The 25,903-nt window shown below is 40.5% G+C and overlaps 1 protein-coding gene across 5 annotated transcripts in view; it reads left to right on the forward strand.

Annotated features, from left to right (window-relative positions):
• Positions 1-25,903, forward strand: part of Ganc (glucosidase alpha, neutral C) — a 63,719-nt gene that overhangs the window by 4,162 nt on the left and 33,654 nt on the right. For 4 of the 5 annotated variants that reach the window (XM_029570259.1, XM_029570261.1, XM_029570262.1 and 1 more), the window contains exons 3-8: positions 1,141-1,249; positions 12,575-12,702; positions 16,314-16,496; positions 18,834-18,879; positions 22,445-22,511; positions 24,031-24,127. In XM_029570259.1, the coding sequence (XP_029426119.1) occupies positions 1,141-1,249; positions 12,575-12,702; positions 16,314-16,496; positions 18,834-18,879; positions 22,445-22,511; positions 24,031-24,127 (630 nt within the window). The remainder of the gene's footprint in view (positions 1-1,140; positions 1,250-12,574; positions 12,703-16,313; positions 16,497-18,833; positions 18,880-22,444; positions 22,512-24,030; positions 24,128-25,903) is intronic. The other variant, XM_029570260.1, reaches the window with a different exon arrangement.

The raw sequence follows: 25,903 nt of genomic DNA on the forward strand, positions 1-25,903 counted from the left end.
TGTTTGGTTTTTTTGTTTGTTTGGTTGGTTGGTTTTGGGGTGTTTTTGTTTTGTTTTGGTTTGGGTTTGGGTTTTATTTTTTTATTTTTTGGTGTGCTCCATGGCTTAGGTGGTTAGAGGTCTTGTATAATGTCTACTTTTACGTGATTTTGAAACTGAAATCATCAAAATATTTTCATATATTTTAACTTTCTATTTAATTTACTATTTGTTCTAGAGGAAGAAAATATACCATTTTAATTCAGAAACATTTACAGTAAAAGTATTTGGTGGAAATACACAGTGAATGCCTGATTACCTTGTTAGACCAATAGCTCACACTGGATTGCCGCTAGAATCTATTGTTACTACAAGTGTTTCATTTCATGAAGAAGGGAAAATTTAAACTCATAAAAGTCATTTTTCAAATTTGAGCCAGGAAGGTGTCTCAGTCAATAAAATGCTTGCAAGAGGTTTTGAGGTTGAGTCCCACAAGCCACATAAAAATGTCAAATGTGGGTGCTTGTAGTCCCAGCACTGGACAGGCAGAGACAAATGGATCCCTGGGGCTTCCTGGCCAGCCAGCCTATCCTACTCCATGAGCTCTAAGACAGTAAAACATGTCTCAAGCGAAAAAGGTGGACAGTTCCTGAGGAGCAATACCTGAGGTTGTTTTCTGATCTCCATTCATGTGTGCCATACTCATACAGTCACATGTTCCTGTACACACACACATATATACAAAAAGAAGGAAAATTGTCACACTTAATAAAGGAGGCAAGATGGCATCCTTGAGCAATATGTTGAAATTTTTCATTAGTACACTGTTAGCCATGATTTTATTGGCACTCTAATAATGTAGTATTCTTAGTACTTTATAAGAATACTAATACTGCTGAATCCCAGCACTTGGGAGGCAGAGGCAGGTGGATCTCTGTGAGATTGAGGTCAGCCTGCTCTACATAGTGAGTGCCAGGCCAGCTTGGGGCTACAGGGAGACCCTGTCTCAAAAAGCCCCTCCGCCCCCCAGAAAGAATACCAATACTGTCTGTGCCAAAGTCACTATTTTAGTGAATTTTACTAGTTTCTACATGATAATATAGTCTATTGGATGCTGACAGTCACAAGCAGTCCTCATACATCTGTATACTCTGTCTGTAGGCGTCAGAAACAGCAGCTCTCCAAGAATACCACCTATCAGGCATTATTGGAGTCAGTCACAACAGGCCAAGAAAGCACCAAGTTCCAAATCATCAACAAAGCAACTAAGGTGAGACAGAAGAGTCTTTTGCAGAGAATAATTTATTTTTTTATTATGGATGAAGTATGTAATTTCTAAAATAGTTAATTTAAATTATGTATGCCTCAATAGTAAGCTTTGTTAAAGAATAAATACTATCTTTTACTTTATTTTTAGTTTTTATTTTTTGTGAATGAGTATTTTGCCTGTGTGTATGTAGGTATACCACATGTATGCAGTGCTCACAGACACCAAAAGAGGGCATCAGATCCCCTGGAACTGGTTTTTATGGACAGTTGTTAGCTACTGTGGGTGCTGGGAACTGAACCAGGGTCCTCTCCAAGAACAGCCAGTACTCTAAATTGTGGAGCCATCTCTCTAGCCCCTTATTTTGTTTTTGTTTTTGGTGAGTTTTGGTGGGGTTTTTTGTTTGTTTGTTTGTTTTTTTGAGACAGGATCTCATGTAGTCCACTTGGCCTTAAGCTTGCTATGTACCTGAGGATGCCCTTGAACTCCTGATCCTCCTTTCTCTACCTCCAGGGTGCTGGAGTTACAGGTATGTGCCACCATGCCCAGCTGATCAAACTTTCATAGTAATGCAAATACCAACAAAACATTTGTGCAGATGTTTTACATATGTTATTTCCTCTTTTTCAAATTTTTTTTTAATTTGTGTATGAGTGTTATGCCTCCATGTATTTAGGCGTACCTGTGTCCTGCAGTGCTGGTGGACAGAAGAGGGAATCTGATCCCCTGGAACTGGATGGTTGTTAGCTGCCACGTGGGTGCTGGATTTGAGCCCAGGTCTTCTGCAAATGCAGTCAGTGATCTTAATCCCTGAGCCATCTTTCCAGCCTATGTTATTTCCTCTTAACTAGTTTTCATAATAAACCTAAAAGATACACTGTATTATCCCCCAATTAAACGAGGAAAATGAAATCTAGAAAGTCATACAGCTGTAATCAGGATATTTTCTTGTCCTTGTCAGACCCTATCAAAGATCTATGCCCTTTCCAACATTATTACATAGTTTCTCCTCCAGCCCAAGCAAGATTCAGGGAATGTCCAGACTTCTAAATTCAGGCTGCCAAGGAATAGATAAAGGTATATTGTGCAATGGAAAGCCCAAGACATAAGTATTTGATCTCTGATTGCTTTAGTTACAGATCACCATCATTCTACAAACTAAAGGAATTGTAGCAGGATATCTTAAGTACTTTTTACTTACCTTTCAATTCATCACACTACTTCAAATGTGCCTCAAAGATGAGCCAGTCATAGAAGTGTTTGGGACAGGACCAGAAAGTGTGACTCTGTAAGTCAACAGACACTTCACCCTGTCATCTTCTAAAGGCATCCTAAGCGTCTACAAACTTAGACCAATATGAATTCACTGGTAATTCTTGGAACTGAAGCGTAGTTCCTTAAGTTGTGGCCTAGATCCACAACTGTGTGGACAATAACTTCAGCAACTTTCTGAACATTCCCAGTTCTTGGACACAGACTTTCAACTGAAAACTATGTGAAATCTCCTTGTGACTATCACAGCTCCTGTCCCATAGTGTTCAAATGTAGTATATCAAAAGTGTATCAAAAGATAGAACAAGCTGGATTTCGTGGTACATGCCTTTAATCCCAGCACTCTGAAGGTCAAGGCAGGCATAGCTCTATGAGATCAAGGCCAGCCTGGTCTACAGAGCAAGTTCAGGCCTGCTGGGGCTACTAAGGAGACCATGTTTTTTTTTTTAAAAAAAAAAAAAAAAAAAAAAGAACAAAAATTGTCCCACTACATTTGAGGAGGGGTTCTCTATCTGTAAGACCTTTAATTTAGAAGCTATTTGGGCTCAACAGTCTCAACCCCCCAAATTTAGTGAGGCTTTCCAAGACATCAGAAACCTTCTTGTCTTGTTTTCTAGTGATTTTCTCATTTCCTGTCTTCTCTTGGTTGCACCTGATCCCAGCAAGTGGTAGAGTCTATGATCAGAACATAAAATCCTTTTCCTCTGGGGCTGGAGAGATGGCTCAGTGGTTAAGAACACTGACTGTTCTTGCAGAAAACTCAGGTTCAAATCCCAGCACCCACATGACAGCTAACAACTGTCCATAACTCCAGTTCCAGGGGATCCGACTGCCTCTTCTGTCCTCCATGGGCATTGCAGGACATGGGTGCACTTACCTACGTGCAGGCAATATACACATACACATAAAATAAAAATAAAAATAAAAAATTCTTATCCATCCTTGGGGAGGCTTAGTGTATTAAACCACTCACTATCATAGAGACTTAAGCACAATAAATGAGGCAAAATTACTTTAAATACCAGTAATAAGCCAAAGTAAAATTCTTTTTTAAAAAATATTATTTTTATTTATGTGTATGAGTGTATTGCCTGCATGTATGCGAGTGCACCCGTGTTGTGCAATGCTGCAGAGGTCACAAGAGGGCTTCAGATTCCCCTGGAACTGGAGTTAAGGACGGTCCATAGCCACCGTGTGGGTGCTGGGAATCAAACCCAGGTCCTCTGCAAGAGCAGTCAGTGTTTTCAACCGCTGAGCCATCTCTCCAACCCTCAAAGTTAAATTCTTAACACAGCTGGATACCAATGCAATTAGTGCTAGACTCCTGTGCATGCCCCTTTACAGTAAATCATTCCTTTCCCTGGATCCTGAACATGTAAGGCAATGTAATTCAAGTCAGGTGCCTGCACCAGAGCCAGATAGATCTCAATACCCTCCAAAAAAAGAAGTTTATAGTGCAGGAGGACCCAGAAGTTCTCAACACAAGGCAGCATCTGGCTCAGAAGGGATCTAAGAAGTCTGTTAAACAAAGATACATTATCTGGAATGTCAGTAACAAAAGACTGACTGGACCCTTGGGAAATACTACATCTTCAGGGACTAGAAATTAGCAGAGCTAATATTTTAAGAAGTCACCCTGAAATTCTGGGCTAATTCCATTTTAATGTCCTAGTGTCATGTAGAGTTGAGATGACCAGTAGGGACAGGATTTCATGCCCTATGTTAATTTAATGAGCATTGAAGATCCAGACAGTAATCTCTGAAATTGTACCTTATGGCCATCTCATTGCATAGTAATAGAGTCAAAGATTATTTCTAGAATCAGATAAATCTTTTATAGATATTATACATCAGTACCAATGTGGCCCAGAGATTTAAAACAAACTGCATACAAGCACTTAGTAAGAATGATAGCTTTTTATTTCAGGCTCAGAGAGACAGAGTCCAAAGTCTAAGAGGCTCTTATTCAGCTCACAGCTGCAGTTCTCAAATTACACTGATGAGGCAGATTCTGTCAAACCCAGTCCTATTCATGCCCTCCTGCCTGCCCCCAGCCCTTTCAAAGCTTAAACTAGTAACTTCAGAGTTATTGGGATTTCTTATTCTTGAAATTCAATTCCTTTTCCCAAATCCACCCCCTTAGTAAACAATCAGGAAACAGAATCAAGCTTCATCAACATTGTCTTTTGCTAGGGCTGAATGACAAAATACCTTGAACTGAGTGGTGTAAACAACCGACATTTATTTCTGTTGCCAAAGTGCTGGCACATTTGCTATCTGAAGATGGTCCTCTTCCTAGCTTGGAGATGGCCGCTTTGTGTCCCTATGTGACTGAAGGAGGCAGACAGGGCAAATTCTGGGCTTTTCTTTAAAAGGCACTAAGTCTATCCTAAAGACTCCCTTCTCTTGAGCTCTTACAAACCTAATTTCATGCAAAGATTCTGCTTCTCCAAATACCATCACATTAACATGCGAATTTGGGGAGACACATTTCAAACCATATCACACATGATGTTCCTAGGGCACAGTAATATGACAGAGCAAGCTAAAGTTTTGGCCTGTATGTTATCGTGAGATCAGAACACCTAGGCCTTGAACAATTGATAATGGGTTCAGAGGCTTAAGATGCTTAAATTTTCTCATATACAGTACAAAAATAATCTATACTCATAAATATGTAAGTAAATATTTAGTAAAGAAGCTTCTAGAAGAAAAACCTAAAAAGAAAGTATTTAGAAACGTTCTTACTGTTTTTTTGTTTTGGGGGGTCTTTTTGGTCTTTTTGAGACAGGGTCTCCTTGTAGCCCCAGCTGTCCTGGAACTCACTATGTAGACAAGGCTGGCCTTGAACTCGCAGAAATCCGCCTGCCTCTGCCTCCCAAGTGCTGGGATTAAAGGCATGCACCACCACCATACCCGGCTATGCCCGGCTTTTTTTTTTTTTTTTAATATTGTTTAGGTTTAATTTTTTTCCTCCCTACTATTAACAGTTTTCTACCTTGAGTGAAAATTTGACCAGGATTGAGAAGCAGAGATCTAGTCTTATGACATTAGTACAGGGAGATGGACATTATCTTTTGTGGTGAGAGCAAGGTTGTAGGGTTTAACCTTTGTCTTTAAATCTACTAAATATTGCTAATTTTGGTTATACCCCCCTCCCCCAGTTTGGGTAACCATTTGGCAAGATTTTTACTTTGTTTTGCAGCCTATTAGGTTTCACCAGAGACATGTTTAGCAGCTTCTTCAAGGATGCAGAGATACCTCTGAGCATCTGCATGAAGTTACTCCTTCCTCATCTGAGTGGGATAAAAATGAGACTTTGTCTAGCCATCTCCTCAGCAGATGGGACACAACTATACTTCTTAGCAAACTCTGTTTCTCCTGAAATGAACACAAACCATTAACTGGGAACTGGCCAAACAGAAGCACACTTGGACAGGGGAATGAGCTTTAAAAAGCCAGCATGAGATCGTCAATGTTCTTGATAGAGGATCTGTGTTTCATTGATCACAAACAGCTGGCTGGGGGTTCTTTCACTCTATCTGAATAGAAATTGTGATCAGGCAAAGGGGCAGCTCTCTTAGCAGTGAAAGCCCTGACAGAGGTTTATGGCTCTCAGCTTTGCTAACTAAAGCTGGTGGCACCAAGATTTCAAAGCTGTAAGCTTATTACTCTAGGTGCTCAAGGTAGAGATTTATTATCACTGTGGGTTTAGAGTACTAACAGCCAGTAACTAGAGTTATACCTCCTGTGTCAGGGCCTTTGGCTCTTTAGCTCTTGGCAGCTCTTTCCAATTCTTCTGGTGGCCTCAGGCCTCAGCTCCTGCCTTTGATTTTTCACAGCCTGTCATCTTTGTAGTCTCAGCCTCTTTCCATTCTTCCCTTGGTCATCCTCTGTGACCCTCCATCTGCCTCCTCAAGTTAGACCTCACAGCTTCAGATATTGGGGCCTGTAAGGTGTCAGTGGGTCTCAGTCCCTTGAGCACTGGAGGTCAGGACCCTTAAAGGCCCCTGATGATTCTGGAACTATTCAGTCACCTCTTGCTGATACTAGTGCCTAGAGCCCCAGGTTTTCTTTTAGTTTGGTTTTGGGTGCTTGTCTCTTTTTGTTTTGTTTTAGATTTATTTTTATTTATATGTATGTGTGTATGTGTGTTCTGGTGCCCTCAGAAGCCAGAAGAGGGTATAAGCGCTCCTGAAGCTGGAGTTACAGGTAGTTATGAGCCTCCCAATGTGGGTGTTGGGAACGGAACTTGCTGTCTCTAAAAGAGCAGAAAGCAGGGGCTGGAGAGATGGCTCAACGGTTAAGAACACTGGTTGTTCTTGCAGAGGACCCGGGTTTGAATCCCATCACCCACATGGCAGCTAACAACTGTCCGTAGCTCCAGTTCCAGGGGATCCAATAGCCTCTTCTGTCCTCTGCAGGCATTGCACAACACGGGTGCACTTACCTACATGCAGGCGATACACACAGCAGTTAAGAACACTTGCTGTTTTACCAGGGGACCCAGGTTCAATTCCCAGCACCCACATGGTGGTTAACAACTGTCTATAACTCTAGTTCCAGGGAATCAGACACCTTCTTCTGGCCTCTTTGGGAACTGCTTGCACATGGTGTACTTACATGCAAGCAAAACATTCATACACATAAAATAAAAATAATAAAGAAAAGCCGGGAGCACTTGGGAGGCAAAGGCAGGCAAATCTCTGTAAGTTCAAAGTCAGCCTGGTCTACATAGTGAGTTCCAGGCCAGCTGGGGCTACAGGAAGACCCTGTCTCAAAAAGACCAAATAATAATAATAATAATTTTCAAATATTTTATTTATTATTTTTGTTTTATGTGTATGAGTGTATTGCCTGCATGTATGTGAGCGCACCCATGTCATGCAATGCCTCAGAGGTCAGAAGAGGGTTTTGGATTCCTGGAACTGGAGTTTAAGGACGGTTTGTAGCTGCCATGTGGGTGCTGGGAATCAAATTCAGGCCCTCTGCAAGAGCAGTCAGTGCCCTTAACCTCTGAGCCATCTCTCCAGCCCCGAAAAATGCTTTTTTATAAAAAGAGCAGAAAGTAATCTTAACTCTGAGCTATCTCTCTAGTCTCTTTGTTAAAAACAACAACAACAACAACAGGGGTTTATATATCCTAGGCTAGCCTGGAATTCATTTAGCTAAGCATGACTTTGAACTGATCTTTTTGTCTCTACTTTCCAAGTGCTAGCATTACAAGTGTGTACTACCAATAATTTTGAGTTTTTGAGACAGTCTTGGAAATCATCAGGCTGGCTTCAAACTTACTGAGTAGCCCAGGGAGGTATTGGGATCCTCCTGTCTCTGGAGTGCTGGGTTTACAAATAATGTAACAAGCCCTGGTTCTTGTCTGCTGTTTGTGCAACTAGCTAAGCTTGCTTTACCCCTGATAAAGACTACAAGGTAGGCAAAAGATCATTCTGGAGAATGATTTACTAGATCTTAATATTGCAACACAAAGGTAGGGAATAGTTTCTGAACAGAAGTCTCCCAGACATTATAATGTAAAAGAAGTGGCAAAGCCAGGATTGGAAAGTGGAGGTAAGAGAATCCAGAATTCAAATTCATCCTTAGCTACATAGCAAGCTTGAGGCTAGCTTGGGCTACATGAGACTGTCAGAAAAAAGCAATAAATAAAAAAAAAATAAATTAGACAAATAAGTAAACTGGCAAACAACCTGGTTGTATAGCTAGAAAAGGAGTGTGGCACCCTTGGACTTAGACTATAATTTCACTAATCGTAGTGCAGTTTCCGTTTCTACCAGTTAAAGGGCTTGCATACGCACAGCCTCAAGTTCCTTGGGGAAGTGTTCTTCCTCCTTCTGACCTAATTGAGGACTGTTATTACAAGAACCAGAGCAACCCTCTAAAGAAGCTGCAGGTAAGGTCATCTGGTAGTCACCACGGCTAGTCATAGCTTAAGTGAAGGTTTCCACAGTGGTGCAGAGGCCTCCCGAAGCAGAAGTTTGTGGGCTAGGCAGCACCTTGGTTGCAGTGTTTCTTGCCTTTGGTAAATTGTTCAAGGCAGCTGGTATGTCATGGTGACAGTTGCCAAAAAAGAAATGTTCAATTCAGTTAGGCACCAGTGAAGGGTCTAACATTGTCAAAGGGTCAAATCTGGACCTCCAACAACTTACTTATGTGAAGAAAACAATAAAAGGTGCTTACAATAAAGGCCTGCCATTTACAATAACATTATTTGACAATGTTTACCTCCTAGTCAGAAAACCTTAGGGAGAATCAGATCCCTCTGATCTATCTCAAAATAAATCAGTTGGCTGCAGCTGTGGATGAGGCAGTTCATACCCCACAGCAGTGAGCTCTTGGGCCTTTCTCTGATCAGCAGCTGAGAGACCTTGCTACTCACTCTTGTAGGCCTTTAAAGCAGTATAGAGACCTAATAACAAGAAACACAAGTCATAAGATAAACCCACCAAAGAATCGATAGAAAAGCCCATGCCATTCAGATATGTATTCTAGAACTGAATCACTCTCTACTGTCTTCAACTCGAGTAGCTTTATTTATTGAACTTCTTAGAATTTGCTGGTAGTAGAATAAAAAAAAAATCAAGGAGATAGAAAGTACAGTGTGAACCAGATCTAAGAGTAAAAAACATACTTAAAATCTAAGGATAGCAGGGCTAGAGAGATGGCTCAGTGGCTAAGAGTACTGGCTGCTCTTATAGAGGACCCAGGTTTGATTCCCAGAACCCCCATGGTGGCTAACAACCATCTGTAACTCCAGTTCCAGGGGAATCAGGTGCCCTCTGACCTACACTTACATACATACAGTGCACTTACGTACATACAGTCAATGCACTCATATACATAAAATTAAAAATAAAGGCCGGGTGTGGTGGTGCACTCCTTTAATCCCGGCACTTGGGAGACAGAGGCAGGTGGATCTTTGTGAGTTCAAGGCCAGCCTGGTCTACATAGTGAGCTCCAGGACAGCTGGGGCTACAAGGAGACCCTGTCTCAGAAAGATAAAAAATAATAAATATTTTTTAAAAACCTAATGACATTGTAGTCCTAGAACATAAAAGCCAAGTTGGTGACAATGAGATTTAAAAATGACTCAGGACTGGAGGGAGCGCCATTCATGCTTAGCATGTGCAAGGCCTTGGGTTCAATCCCTAACATCAAACAAGTAAAACAAAAATAAATGAGTTTGAATATTAACCAAAAAAGCTTGCTGAATTATGTTTAAAAATATTTTTAGTGAATGTTTCATGCTGGTTTCTTCATAAGATTGTTATAGTGGAAGCAGGGTTACTGCTTTCTCTTCTCACATAACTAAGATTCTTGGGTTGCAGCCTCAGGGACAGAACATACAGAGTACTCTTAGGTTTTACGTTGTGGTTTGGGTTTTTTGTTATGAGGTAGGATCTTACTCTGTAACTCAGACTGGTCTCAGATTCAACAATCTTCCTGCCTCTGCCATTTGAATGTTGGGATTACAGGCATGAGCTACCATGCCTGACTATAATCTTTGACTTAAAAAAAATTAAGGAGGATATTTTACTAAAATTATGAGTATTCTGAGTACATGATGCAATTTGTTAGTCACATATAGATGGACCATCTGTGTGCCCCCTGCTTAGGGTATTGCCCTGTCCCACCAGCTCCCAAAGGCCCTCTTTAAGTCTCTCTCCCAGAGACTTCCCAGAACCTTTCATCTTGCACTTATTAATAGTCCCCTTCCTTAATTATCCTTTTTAGCATTATGTAAAGGTTGTGTTAGTTTCATCTCCTCTAAATTGCAAGCCCCCCCAAGAGTTTAGTGACCACATTATTAAATATCAGATAAATGTTAGTTGAATTTAAGAGAGCAATGATAATATATATCTAGCTATGGAGAGATCATATACTCTAACTGGGTTTCAGTTAGATTTGTATTAGCCATTTTCAAGTGTTGGGATTCTGATGGCATACTTGAGGTAATTCAAATATGCAAAAAAGTAAATATGTAAACAGTAATTATAATCATTACTGTAGTGTAATCCGGTCTTTGACTATAAAAGCAGCAGCAGCATTAACTGATAACTCCTTAGAACTGTGTCGCTGATAAAAGTGTACTGACTGTTCTCCTACAATCTCAAGAGGCAAGATTCTACTAGCATCACTTTTATTGTTTTATTGTTATTATTGTACTGCTTGTTATTTTCCATGATTCCTATCTCTTTCTTTTACCACGTCCTGTCTCCTACAGTACAGCACACAGCTTTCCCCCCAAAGCCTACATTATAGCAAACATAATGAAATTGTGTAACCAAAACTTGGCATCATGCTACATGAAGAATTTGCAATAGTTCAGTGTAGTGTGGCACACCAGTTGAAAATCATAGTCTTTAAAATACTTTTTAAATTTTTTATTCTATTTTATGTATGTGAATATATTTCCTGCATGCATGTAAGTGCATCCATATTGTGCAATGCTCGTGGAGGTCAGAAGAGGGTACCAGATCCCCTGAGCTCGAGTTAGGACAGTTGTTAGCTGCCACATGGGTGCTGTGAATTGAACCTGGGCTCTCTGCAAGAGCAGCCAGTACTCTTAACTGCTGAACCATCCCTCCAGCTCCCTGAAAACGATAGTCTTAAAAACGTTTCTCTGATTTAGGTTCTCTGATTTAGGTGCCTCTTTTTACTGGAATCCGGCCATTTCTGTTCTCTTCTGGAGGCCTTTGAGGTTTTTTTTCTTTTTTTTTAAATTTATTATTTATGTACATGACTTTTGTATTCACAAGTGCACTGCATGTGTGCAATGCCCATGGATGCCAGAAGAGGGCATCAGATTCCCTGAAACTGGAGTTACAGACACTTGTTAGCTACCATATGGGTACTGGGAACCAAACTCAGATCCTCTGTAAGAACAGCCAGTGCACTTAATGGCTGAGCCATCTCTCCAGCCTGTTGTTGTTGTTGTTGTTGTTGTTGTTGTTGTTGTTTGTTGTTTTAACACTCCCGTTTTGAGTTTTGTTTTTCAAATTTACTCTTTTCGAAGTTCTGTGTTGTTTCCCCTAAATTTCCCAGCCCCTTAAGAAAGTTCCCTAGGCTTCTTCCCAGCTGTAAAAGAAGTCTGTTGGTTTTAGTGCAGTAAGCCTCATTTCATCCACTGCTAACCTAAGGATCATCATTTTACTCTATTCTTTTCCTTGGCTGGCTTCCTTCATCTCTCATTCAGCTGGAACCTGGTTACTCTTGATTTAACACCCAAGCTCTTAGTACATGTATTAGTCAGGGTTCTCCAAAGAAACAGAACCAGTAGAATGAATATGTATAGAGATTTATCAGCTTAGCTCACAGGATAGAGTCCGAGTAGTCCAACAATGGCTGCACCACACTGGAGAAGCTGAGAATCTGTAGTCGCTCAGTCAGTAGTCCCAATCCGGTGCTGAAGGTCTGACAAATTCCAAAATATCAGCTAGTCTCGCGGCTACAGCAGCAAGACCAACTCACCAGTGAAAGAGAACGAAAGCCGCAAAAAGCCCCGCATTCTCCTCTGCCTTGGTCTTTTATACCGGCTGCCATCAGAAGGTAATGCCCACATTTAGGGTGTGTCTTCCAGCTTCAGATGATCCAATCAAGAAGATCTCTTTCATTTCAGTTAATCTCAGATCCAATCAAGTTGACACCCAGGATTAGCCATCACAGTACATCTGTACTTTATCATAGATAAAGTGGCCATATGTCCTAAGTTTTTCAAGTCTGGTTGCAGTTTATGCCTATTATTTAATGTAACTATTAGTATAGCCCCCCTTCACTCTATAGGGCCTGGTTTGGATAATCCTGTGTTTACCAACATTAGACACATAGAAGGTATTTCTTGTGTTATAGGTAATAAAGTGGTACATACGTGGATTGGAAGCTACAGGGATTAGAAGCTTATTCTTTTTACCGCCACCAATCTCCAGTTTGCTTGACCTGTCATAATTTAAACAAATGCTTTCCAAATTATTGTAATTTGGCTGTTAGAAAGATTATTACTATAGTAACATGCTGAAGCTAATCTCATGTGTCTGTTCCCAGATTCCTCTCCTGGCTGAAATTTATGGTATAGAAAGAAACATTTTCAGACTTAAAATCAATGAAGAAGCTCCACTGAAACCAAGGTATGAGGTTCCCGATGTCATTACCAGCAAGCTAGGTGCTGTAAGGTAAGCCAAGGAGCATGGTATATTAAGTACAACCCCAACATCGTTAATCATACCTTCAATAGATATTATGTGTACCTCCTATTATGTCTGTTTATAGTTACAATCATTTATAGGGTTAATGTTTAATTATTTGGGGATGAGTTTATAAATTTTATATTCTGCCCTTTTTTTTCTTTTTTTTTTTTTTTTTTTTTTCGGTCTTTTTGAGACAGGGTTTCCCTGTAGCCCTAGCTGGCCTGGATTCACTATGGAGACCAGGCTGACCCTGAACTCATAGAGATCTGCCTGCCTCTGCCTCTGCCTCCCGAGTGCTGGGATTAAAGGCATGTACCACCACACCTGGCATTATATTCTGCCTTTTCTTTATCCACCATTTCACAAACCATTTTGTACCCCTCATGGGGAGAGGCAGAATTTTGGTCCTGCTCTGTTTCTCACAATGGAAATAGTTTATTAGCCAGAATTTGGAACTAAATAGAAGAAAACCTACTTAGTTTGTTCACCTAGATTAGCAGCATGGCTCCAGAGACCTAATACATTAGTCACCTCTCATGTCTGTTTATACAGTTGGACTGACTCACTTTTAATTAAAGATAGTCTCAGAAGCCTAACATGTAATTTTACTTAGAGCCAGAGGTAAATTAATAATCAGAGACTAGGTGAAAGATCTTCAGGGACTAAAGCTTTTTTCAAATACCTGCAAAATCTTCATCAATCTTCCTCACACATTTCAGTGAAATTTTAGCTCAGCTTTGTCTGGTAATTTCTATTTTTTTTCATAATATTTCACTCAAGGAATACAAGGTCATGCAGATGCTTTAATTCTCATCACATCCCTACCATTTTTTAAAATTTTATTTATTATTTTTATTTTATTGTGTGTATAAGTGTATTGCCTGCATATACGTGAGTGTACCCGTGTTGTGCAATGCCACAGAGGTCAGAAGAGGGCTTCGGATTCCCCTGGAACTGGAGTTAAGGACAGTTCACAGCCGCCATGTGGGTGCTGGGAATCGAACCCAGGTTCTCTGCTAGAGCAGTCAGTGCTCTTAACCGCTGAGCCATCTCTCCAGCCCCCCCCCACCATGTTTTATGTAAATTGTTTTTCCATAGAAACATAAGGGGTCAATATAAATATAACTGTTAGTTCTCTTCAGTTTCAACTACTTTCTAGAGGACCTTAAGCTACTGAAGTAACTACAAAACCAAAAGCAGCCTTTCTGCTAGACGCCATTGAAGTTAGAGTTTCTGATGTAATTCAGTTTCTGCCAATCATACACACTTAATAAAAGTGTTTGGTACTGAATTCTTCATTGTGTTAAATTATATAGGTCTGGCAGCTATAGACTGACTCTAAGGCCATTAGTTAGGCCAGTTTCCTGATCTTCAATTACAGCTAAGATGGCATGATCCTAGAGCCAAGAAATAGGCATAGCGACTTCTGATCCCTCAATTTCCTGATTCTGGCTGAGGTAGAAGTTCCATTAGTTGTACAGTTCCACAATGTTGTTCTAGGGGCCGTTACCAGATGTCTAGCATGAAACTTGTACCTCAGCTCCTCTTATGATGCTGCAAACAACTAATTCCCAGTGGCAAGCTGTTTGGTTTTTGCCAAAGTTGTTTCTAACTCTATCAAGAGTGGAGTCCTGGTTGACACAGTAGTTGGCATTAGAAGCAGTTATAAGCAACTGAACCTCAGGACAAGAACATGAAATTAACTAACTGACTTAGTTGATACTGAAGGCAGTGAATATCTAGTTACTATTAGAAGATGGAATACCAGTGTTACGAGCTGAACTGTGCCCCTACCCCTAAAAAATGTATATTCTGAAGCCGTAACCCTCAATACCTCAGAATACAACTAGATTTAGAGATAAGGACTTTAAAGTGGTATCATTACAGTGGGCCCTAATTCATGATGACTGGTGTCCTCACGAGATGAGAAAATTAGGGGATAGATACACAGAGGGATCTTCATGTGAGGGCATAGTGAGAAGGCAAGCTAAGGAGATAGGTCTTATAAGAAACCAACCTGCTAACACCTTGATCTTGTACTTCCAGCCCCCAGAGCCATGAAAAAGTAAATGATTATTTAAGCTACCCAGTCTTGCTATTTTTTTTATGACAATCCTAGTAAATGAATGCAACTAATAATGCAGCACAGCATTCTGTAACTTTTACTTAGGTTACTATTAGTTGTCAGCTGAAATAGGGGGCTTATTGAAAGCAGAGTCTTGGGAATATAGCACATTCTAATTGTCACTCAGAATTCAATACTCTGAGATGGGGTGGTTACCATTAGCCTCTCTGAAGAACTCAATGAAATTAAGCAACAGTCTTAGAATTTTAAATTCTGAACTCACAGCATTGTTAGAAAACAAATGGGTTTCTGTGACTATCTGTCTCTTATATAACTGTATGGTCCTTAGAGCTGCAAATCAGATCCAGAGTTTTATGCAGTGGGCTGCTGAATTAGACTACAGGCTGAATTCATAGCCTCCTCAGGTCCATGAATTTAGGGCATTACTGCAGAACATTGTGACTGTAAACATTTGAGAAGATTTAGATAACTCTAAATACCCAAACTTCAAAACGCCAGTGAGTTTCCCATTCCAGCAGAAGCAGCTCTCTCTCTCTCTCTCTCTCTCTCTCTCTCTCTCTCTCTCTCTCTCATCATTTCAGTTCGTCCAGTCAAGTTGACCCTCCCTCCCTCCCTCCCTCCCTCCCTCCTTCTGATAATTTTACCCAGCCTTTCCTGAACCCTTGAATAAACCTCATCTAAGATAGTCATTGCAAAGTTCAGTGTTCCTTATACCTCACCCTTACCAGCCTTAACTGCCTCCAAAACTTTTGTCAGAGTCAGATCCCAACTTGCTCAGAGAGCCTATTACAGCCAAACCCATAAGGAAAAGACTTGCCTTCCTAAAGAAGTGTATGATTTTTTCAGGACCAGTGATTTGGTTTAGAAGGTAAAAGCACTTTCCACCAAGCCTGGAAACCAGAGTTTGATCCCCTAGACCCACATGGTGGAAAGAACTGACTTCAGCAAGCTGTCCTGTGACCTTCACACATGCACTATGGCACACACACACACACACACACACACACACTCACAAAATAAATTAATATGTAATTTTAAAATTAAAAATAGTTTAGATTCTATACACCCAAGTGTTACTAGATATTACAGACAGAAGCAATGGTGATGATGATTAACATTTGTTGTTTATATGTTCAGCCTGTGCCAACTGCTTTACATGCGTGATTTCACTGAATTTTCATTCAAAATTCTTAATTGTTTTTGCTATTATGTGTACTTTACTGATAAGTAATTAGGCCTTAAAAAGTTGAGTAACTTTGCTACCCATGGTTATAAGGTATATGATAGAGTCATGTCCAGTCCAGGCTCTGTCTTCAAAGCCATGCTCCTCAAGATGGCGCCATGGTCTTATTTGTTCTTTGTCCCAGGAAAACTAATTTGCTAAGTAACTATTTTATTTGCTAAGTAACTATTTTATTTGCTAAGTAACTATTTTGAATTGCAAATCACATACAGTCATGTAAACCTCAAAAATTTATTTTTTATTTTCTCCTCCTTTTTCATTTTTCAGGCTGGTTTCATGCTCAGGGGATGCAGGCAGCCTGATCCTGGCTAATGGAAAAGGAGATCTGAAGTGTCATATCACAGCAAACCCATTCAAGATAGACTTAGAATTTAAGAAAGAGACTGTGCTCAGCATAAATTCCCTGGGTCAGTTATACTTTGAACACCTACAGATTCCCCAGAAGCAAAGGTATTTTTAATACATTACTTGACACTTAAGGACCCTAATAAATCCTGACTATAAATACCAGTTGCCTAAACAGATGACAAATTATTATAGATAATTGGTTTCCTGAGCCAAATATAAACCAGATGTGTTGGTACCTGCCTGTAAGTATCTCAGCACTCAGGCAAACACAAGGAAGATGAAGAGTTCCAGGCCAGCCTGGGCTACATATTGAGACTTTGTCTCAAAATAAAATGGGAAGGAAGGGAGGGAGGGAGGGAGGGAGGGAGGGATGGATGTCTGCTTACATATAAGTGAAATGAATGATACTGATGAGAAATGGATGAATCCAGCAGGCAGAAAATTATCAAGGACAGGGGAGTCATAGTGGCAAAAACTTGAGGCAACATTGTGTCTACCATCAGGAAGCAGAGAGTTATGAATACTTGTGCTCAGCCAGCTTTATCCAGACATGGAATGATGCCACCTGTATTCAGGGTGAATCATCCCACTTCAACCTAATCTATACAGTCCCTCACAGGCATGCCCAGAGGCTTATCTCCTAAGTGATCCTAAATCCTGTCAAGTTGATATACAATCACACATTATCTTTTCTAAAATCTTAAGTGACTGGAGGGATGGCTTTGTGGTTAAGAGCACTGGCAGCTCTTGCAGAGGACCCAGGTTTGATTCCTAGCACTCACACAAAACAGGGTCTTACCATGTAACCCAAGCTGGCTTCAAACTTGAGATCATCCTGCTTTCACCTCCCAAATGCTGGGATAACATGTGTATGCTGCCATGCTAGCTCATGTGTCAAATCTATAATTTAAAAATTAATGTAGATTTTTTAGTTATGTGTATGAATGTTATGCCTGCATGTGTGTAAGTGCACCTGTGTCATGCAGTGCCTGTGGAGGACAGAAGAGGGCATCAAATCCCCTGGAACCGGAGTTAACAGACGGTTATTAGCCACCATGTTGGTGCTGGGATTCAAACCCAAGTCTTCTGCAAGAACAGCCAATGCTCTTAACTGCTGAGTCATCTCTCCAGCCCCTGGTATAGGTTTCTAAAGAATAAAAGACAGAGGCTGGAAAGATGGCTCAGCAGGTTAAGAGCACTGGCTACTCTTGCAAAGGACCCAGGTACAATTCTCAGCACCTACATGGCTAACAACCATCTGTAACTCCAATTCCAGGGGAATCATACACCCTCTTCTGACCTCCGAGAGCACTGCACACCAGGGGTGCACTTACACATATGCAGGCATAACACTCATACACATAAAATAAAAATAAAGAAAAAATTTAAAAAAAAATACAATCCAGATATATCTACATTTGTGTAAAGAAATCTAGCTTTGGGCTTAATGTTCATTATTAATGTTCAGTCTTAAAACTTTATAATGATGTTTTTATTCTGTTTTTAAAAGATTTTTTTTACATTTATTTATTTTTAAAATATGTATTATTTTTATTTTACATTATGAGCATATTGTTTGCATGTAGATAGGTACACCTGTGTTATGCAATGCCCTCGGAGGTCAAAAGAGGGCATCAGATCCCCTGGAACTGGAGTTACAGTTAGTTGTTAGCCACCATGTGGATGCTGGGACTCGAACCTGGGTCCTCTGCAAGAGCAGCCAGTGCTCTTAACCACTGAGCCATCTCTCCAGCCCCATTACATTTGTTTATTTTGTATGTGTATATATATGGGCATTCATGTATCACAGCACACATGTGAAAGTCAGGACAACTTACGGGAATTGGTTCTCTACTTCCACCATGTGAATTTCAAGGATCAAACTCAGGTTGTCAGACTTGAGATCAAGCGCCTTTACCTGCTGAGCCATCTTGCTGGCCCTGCTTTTGGTCTTTTGAGAGAGTATGTCATAGTTCAGGTTGACCTTGAACTCACTTGTAGACAAGGATGACCTTGAGCTTCCTGTTCTTCTGCTTTAGCCTCCTAAATCCTAGGATCACAGGTGTGCACCACCTGGCCTATAATGTTATATTTAATAAATTAAAAGATATGGGGCTGGAGAGATGGCTCAGTGGTTAAGAGCACTGGTTGCTCTTGCAGAGGACCTAGGTTCAACTCCCAGCACCCACATTCCCAGCTAACAACTATCCAAAAGTCCAATTCCAGGGGATCCAGTGCCTTCTTCTGACCTCAGAGGGCATTGCATGTTATGGGTGCACTTATACACATGTAGGCAAAACATTCATATACATAAAAATAATATTTAAAAATAAATAAAAGATATAGTTTATGAAGACTTAGAAATGAAAGTCTTTATCCTTCAATTCAATTCTATCAGATTTTCTGTTGAGTGAAACAACTTTATTTATGTTAAAACAGAGCTACCAAAGGAAATGAGGAGAGTACAGCAGCTGACACCTCTCAGGTAATTGTGATTTCATAATTTACCTTTGTCATCTTTTTTGGGGGGGTCTTTTTGAGACAGGGTCTCCCTTTAGCCCCAGCTGGCCTGGAACTCACTATGTAGACCAGGCTGGCTTTGAACTCACAGAGATCCGCCTGACTCTGCCTCCCGAGTGCTGGGATTAAAGGTATGCAGCACCACGCCCAGCACCTTTGTCATCTTTAACACCATCATAAACGTGTACCATGTAAAGAATTCTGCTCCTCCTTTCTATATAAGGATACTTGTTAAATGTGGTACTATATACAAAGGGAATCACCTGTCCCTTTTACTCACCTTAGCATCTTATTTCTGTGGGGTGTTGGTGTGGGTGTGGGTATGTATTTGTGTGTGTACATTTATATGTGCACAGGCAGATGAAGGTCAGAGATCAACATCTAGTGTTCTCCTCAGCCACTCTGTGTGTGTGTGTGTGTGTGTGTGTGTGTGTGTGTGTGTGTGTGTGTGTGTGTGTGTGTGTCTTTAGATCAGAGGACAGCTTATGAGAGTCATTTCTCTCCTTTTCACCATGTGGGTCGTGGGGATTCAACTCAGGTCATCAGACTTGGTGGCAAGCCCCTTTACCTGCTGAGCTGTCTTGCTGGCCCCCATCTTATTCTCTTGAGACAAGTTCTCTCATTGAACCTAGCACTCACCCATTCAGCTAGACTTGACTGGTCAGTGAGCCCCAAACACATTCCTCTCTCTGCCTCCCCAGCATTGGGATTTCAGGCATTATGTCATGCTGCCTGGCTTTTTACATGGGTGCTGGGGATCCAGACTCAGGTCCTCATGCCATGCAAGAACTTTACTGAGCCATGTTCCCCATCCTGAGAATTCTTTCATTCATTTCGTCATTCATGTATTCAGTCATAAAAGCAGATGCAACTTGAGTGCCTGCATTATGCCAGGCATTATGCTAGGCAAAGAGACTCAGCCTTGAATAAAACAAATCCCAAACCCATAGTCATAGAACTTAGAATCTCCTGAGAAAGACAGACATTAACTAAATAATTAAAAGCATAAGGAGTTTTACAAGCATGAGTTTTATAGTACCTTAGGGTTGAGGTTAGGGCTTGTATTCTCTGAGGCTATAGTAGAACACAAGGGACTTGACCAAGATAACAGTTTGAAAATACCTAAAGGAAATGGTGTTAAAGCTGAACAGTGCATTAGTATGCATTAGTCAGTCAAAAAGAGTGGGAAGTATGTGTGTGTGTGTGCGTGCGTGTATGTGTGTGTGTGTGTGTGTGTGGTGTATAGTATGTATACAGTATACATATATTTATTCTGTTGGTAGACAGAAAAAGGAAAAGGAGGCTTCAAGTGTGACTTAAAGTGTATAGTCGTACCTTAAAGAAGCTTTGATTATGAAAACATAAGAAATGGGGAACTATTTCAAAGCAATATTTATGTTATATACCATGTTTAAAAATGTTTTTCATGGGGCTAAAGAGATAGCACAGTGGTTAAGAACACTGACTGTTCTTGCAGAAGACCTGGGTTCGAATCCCAGCACCCATATGGCAGCTAGCAACTGTCCTTAACTCCAGTTCCAGGGGATCCAGCAGTCTCTCTGTCCTCCATGGGCATTGCACAACATGGGTGCACTTACCCACATGCTGGCGATACACACATACACATAAAAAATTATTTTTAATGTTTTTCGGGGCTGGAGAGATGGCTCAGTGGTTAAGAACACTGGTTGTTCTTACAGAAGACCCAGGTTTGAATTCAAGCACCCACATGGCAGCTAACAACTGTCTGTAACTCCAGTCCCAGGGGATCCGACAGCCTCTTCTGACCTCCATGGGCATTGCACGACATGGGTGCACTTACTTACATGCAGGCAATACATGCGTACACATAAAATAAAAATAATAAATAAAGTTTTTTTAAAAGTTAAAAAAGGTACTTGTTCTTTAAAAAAAAAAAAAAGTTTTTCATTTAAGCTGGGCATGGTGGTGCATGCCTTTAGTCCCAGCACTCAGGAGTCAGAGGCAGGCAGATCTTTATGAGTTCAAGGCCAGCCTAGTCTACATAGTGAGTTCCAGGCCAGCTGGGACTACAGGGAGACCCTGTCTCAAAAAGACACATACACACACACACACACACACACACACACACACAAAGTTTTTAATTCTAATAAGAATAGAAGTCTTATAAAGCTGAGAAAGTTATATCTCTTGATCAAAAGAGTATAGACATAAGACATCACTGCTGTCACAGTTTATTTGACTGCTTAAACCAGCACAAGAGTGTATTTGTTTGAAGCAGGGAAGAAAAGTACTCATACAAATAAAAGCTAATGTCTGTTTATGGTCTCTCAACGCTTTATCTCATGTTTACATGAAATTTTTCCTTCTGGTTCTTACATATGAAAAGGCTGCATTTTTCAAAGCACTTTCATATTTCCAGTCACATGAAGATATTCATGACAAATGACATAGCAGTTCCTCAAAAAATTAAACATAGAATGTTAGTGTGATCCAATAGTTCTACTTCTGGCATGTACCCAAAAGGGAGTATATAGCAGCATTAGTCATAGAAATCATAAGGAGGACACAAGTCAGGAATCTACTGAAAAAGCCAAAATGTGACATATATACAAAATGGAATATTATTCAGCCTTAAAACAAAAATTAGACACATTACAAAATTAATAAAACTTGAACACATCCTAAGTAAAGTGAACTGTCATAAAACAGCAGGTACTGTACTGTGAGTCCACATTAGGGGTAACCAGCCAAATTCATAGAGACAGAAATTAGAATGGTTTTTCCAGGAGTAGAGACAGGGAGCAATGGGGAGATGTTTTTAGCAGGGAAATTCAGTTTGACAGATGAGGAATTTCTGGGATTGGATGGTTGATGATGGGCATCAGAGAGCATATGTGCTTGACACTGAACTGTGCACTTGAAAATGGCTAAAAGGGCTGGGCTGGAGAGATGGCTCAGCAGTTAAGAGCACTGGCTGCTCTTACAGAGGACCTGGGTTCTGTTCCCAGTAACCACATGGTGGCTAAAAACTATAACTCCAGTTCCAGGGGAATCCAATGCCTTCTTCTGACCTCTGCAGCCATTGTATGACACAGGTGCACTTATACACATGCAGGCAATACACCCATACACATAAAAATAATAAAATATTTTTTAAAAAGAAAATGCCTCACACACATGCACACAGGCCAGTCTAATGAAGTCAGTTCCTCATTTGAAGGTCCTAGGCCCAGGTAATTCTACTTTGTGTCAGGTTGACAAAAACTAACCAGCTCAGTGTGTTTAGGATTGGGGGGCAGGGGGTATTACTGTGTGTATGTAGAAGCCAGAGAACAACTTTGTAGAGTCAGTTCTCTCCTTTATGTGGGTTTCAGGGATTGAGCTCAGGTTGTTGGTTTTTTTCATCATTGGGTACTAAGAGCTTTAATCCACTAAGCCATCTCACCAGCCCCTCACTCTTTTTAATAACCCAAATAAGATAAACTGTTGTAGTAACCACATTTGTTGCCATTTAGAATTTCAATTTGCTCCCCTTTTTATATCAATAGGAAAATCAAGAGGATCTAGGCCTTTGGGAAGAGAAATTTGGAAAATTTGTGGATGTCAAAGCTAATGGTAAATTGTCAAAGTTAATAGTATAATATTAAAATAGATCATTCCAAAATAGTTAAATATCTCTTAAGTCTTTTGAGGGCTGGAGCTACAGTTCAGTGGTAGAGCATTTACCTAATGTGTGGGATCCTGGGTTCAATCTCCAGCACCCTAAACAAATAAAATCAAGTAAAGTAAGTAAGTAAATAAATAAATAAATAAATAACAAATCCCCTAAGCTTTGGCACCCAAAACAAGTGACTTCTGAAAGGTGAACAGAAATCTCGGGTTGGGTTCCCTATTCTTCAATAACACATTGCAATAGAGAAGTGGTGATCTTATATACCTTTAGGGAGGAATGTAAAAGACACACAGGCCATATGCAGCTTACAGTCTCAGGGAAGGGCTACAGCAAGCACACTGCTTGCCCTGGTGAGTAAATTAGACAGCTATAAATTCTACATTCTGTTCTGATGAGATTTCAGGGATGAAAACTCAGGTTGTAGAGCTCATCCACTCCAACATTCCCACATAGTGGTTCTCAGTATTTTCAAGGCTTCCTCATTCATGTGGCTGGCACATGCCCCTCTGTGACATTTCTCACAAGCTGTGGGACTCACATATGTTGGGTTTATATGGTTAGGAAAACACTCACAAACCCTGCTCTCCAGACTAACAAACCTGCCCAAACTCCTTGAGACTCCCTGCTTAGCCCTCTGTATTTACAGCATGGTGAAATATGGCATGGTGAAAATGATCAGGCCTGACAGAATGCTGAGCATTTTTAACTAGGTGACAGTCTCAGATGCTTCTTCTATAACATCAAGGTCTTCTTTACCTGCTCTTTGACACCCCTTTTCCACAAACTCTGACAAGAGTCCATTTGATGTCAAATACTTAAAGGTCAGTGTAGATTTAATCAATGTTGTATCTCCTGGTTATTTGTGCTTTTTAATGAAATAGTGGTTAAATAAAGGACTTTACATTTTTTTCAGAGGATGTTTATATACCTAGAGTTGTGGGAAGTTGTATTTTGAGGAACTGCCTCAGGAAAGGCCTTCCTACTGCTGTTGACATAATAGTCCTTGTAGGCAGCCACACTAGGCTGACAGTGAGATTGTCAAGCAGAAGATACACACTGACTCATCCAGTAAAGATTAAAAGTGCTCAATAGCCTTTGCTTCCTAAAGCAAAGAAGTATGTAATACTATTTTAGGGCTTTTTTGATTAGGAAAAATCTAAAGCTTTGTACCACTTACAGATAGTAAAGAGACAATAAATAAATAAACGCAGAGCACCCCAGCACACAGCTCTGGTGACTACCTAGCAAGTGAGCAGAGCCGTTCCAGATACATATTTTTGTATACCACCAATACTCAAATATCACAGCATCTTAGAACCAGTGTACAGCATTGCAAATTGATTAGGGCAGGCTCAGGTCACTCTACTCCTCATCTAGTTGTCTTGCTATACTCATAGTTAACTGAATCTTCTTGATTGATCTATTGAGAGGCAAAACTCATCCCCATTCTGGTCTCTACAGGCCCTTCCTCTGTTGGTTTGGATTTCTCCCTGTATGGATTTGAACATCTTTATGGTATCCCACAACATGCAGAATCACACCAACTTAAGAATACTAGGTAAGTGAAAATAAGAATTCTTATGATATTCTCTGGTTTAATATTGCTTACAGAGTTAAAAAAAAATCTTCCTTGGGGCTGGAGAGATGACTCAGTGGTTAAGAGTACAAGCTGCTCTTGCAGAGGACCCAGGTTTGGTTCCCAGCACTTACATGGTAGCTAACAACCATCAGTAACTCCAGTTCCAGGGGATCTGACACCCTCTTTTGGCTTCTGAGAGCATTGCGTGCATATGGTCCACTTACACACATGCAGGCAACACATCCATACACATAAATACAAAATTTAAACCTTTCTTAATGACCACCCTGAGTAGTAGTTTTCAGTTGTGTTAAAGTACAATTAGACAATCAACTGGGGATATAGCTCCCACATTAGGGAACTTGCCTGGCATGTTTGAGACCCTAGGCTCAATCCCCAGTTCCACCACCAAACAAAAAAAAGTTAGACAATCAGAAAAGCTATACTATTGAACCAAGGACTGGCAAGATGGCTCTGAATAAAAGCACTTACCACACAACCCTGATGACTTGAGAGTTTGATCTTGAAACCCAAGTGTGCAGATTAGTTTTATTGTGCAGGTTAGTTTTAGCTCTCAACTTGACACAACCTAGAATCACCTGGGAAGTCTTAATGAGGAATTGTCTGGATCAGGCTGGCCTGTGGGCATTCTGGAGAGGACTGTCTTGATCTTTATTTGATATAGGAAGACATCACATTGTGGGTGGTACCATTTCCTAGGCAGGGGGTCCTGAACAGTACTGAGAAGAGAAAGCTAGCTGAGAGCAAGCAAGGATCCATGTGTTCATTCTCTCTGCTCTTGACTTGGATGGGATCCTTTAAGTTCCTGCCTTGGACTTCCCCACAATAGTGGACTGCAGCCTGATTGTAAGCCGAATAAACACTTTCTTCCCTAAGTTGCTTTTTGTCAGAGTATTTCTCACTGCAACAGAAATGAAACTAGGACACCACTTAAAGGTGGAAGGAGAGAGAAAATGCCACAAAGATGTCCTCTGACTTCCACATGTATGCTTACCCCCAAACACACTCATACTAACAATAGATTAATTCATTTTAAGAACTGTAATATTGTACCAAAATACAGAAGAAGTAAAAATAAGGTCTATTGGAAGTAGTCTTTCAGGACCTTTTTGTGAAACCCTGTGTATTTTTTAGAATACACTAAAAAAAAAAAAAAATCACTGACCTAGAAAAGGATTTTTATACTTAAAGGGGATAATGAGCCAGAGAATGGAAAAGTATGGTATCTCCAGTTGCCTATGATTCCCTCAAGGATAACATTCAGCCTCACACTACTGACAAACAGATACCACAGGCATCCACCTAAGGAAACAACACCAAAGAGAAGCAGAGGCTGAACAGAGTTGCCGGATTTGGGAACAGTTTACTCAACAGGTAGGCACAGTGACTAGTCCATCAGAAACAGTGCTGCTCTCATGCCACCCTCGCTCTGTGCCCCCACCTTAGTCCAGTTCCTGATCTTTCCCCCCTCAACTCTGTGGAGGAATGTTAGGGTGATCTTTTGCTTTAGTTACAGAGAAATTTCACACAGTCCATCAGTGGAGGAGGCTTAGTATGTATCTGCTATTCTTGAGGATTCACAGGGAAGAGTCAGGCCTTCCTTCATAAGGGACATTTAGAAAAAGTATCTAAGTATCTAAGCCCATGGTATCCAGGGTGTGAAAGGAATCAGAAGAGGAGGGTCTAAAGAAGAATGCACCCAGTTGGGTCAGAAAACCTTTAGGCAAGATAAGA

This window comes from Nannospalax galili, unplaced genomic scaffold (genome assembly GCF_000622305.1).
Source record: "Nannospalax galili isolate Female #2095 unplaced genomic scaffold, S.galili_v1.0 scaffold342, whole genome shotgun sequence".
Classification (NCBI taxonomy): Eukaryota; Metazoa; Chordata; class Mammalia; order Rodentia; family Spalacidae; genus Nannospalax; species Nannospalax galili.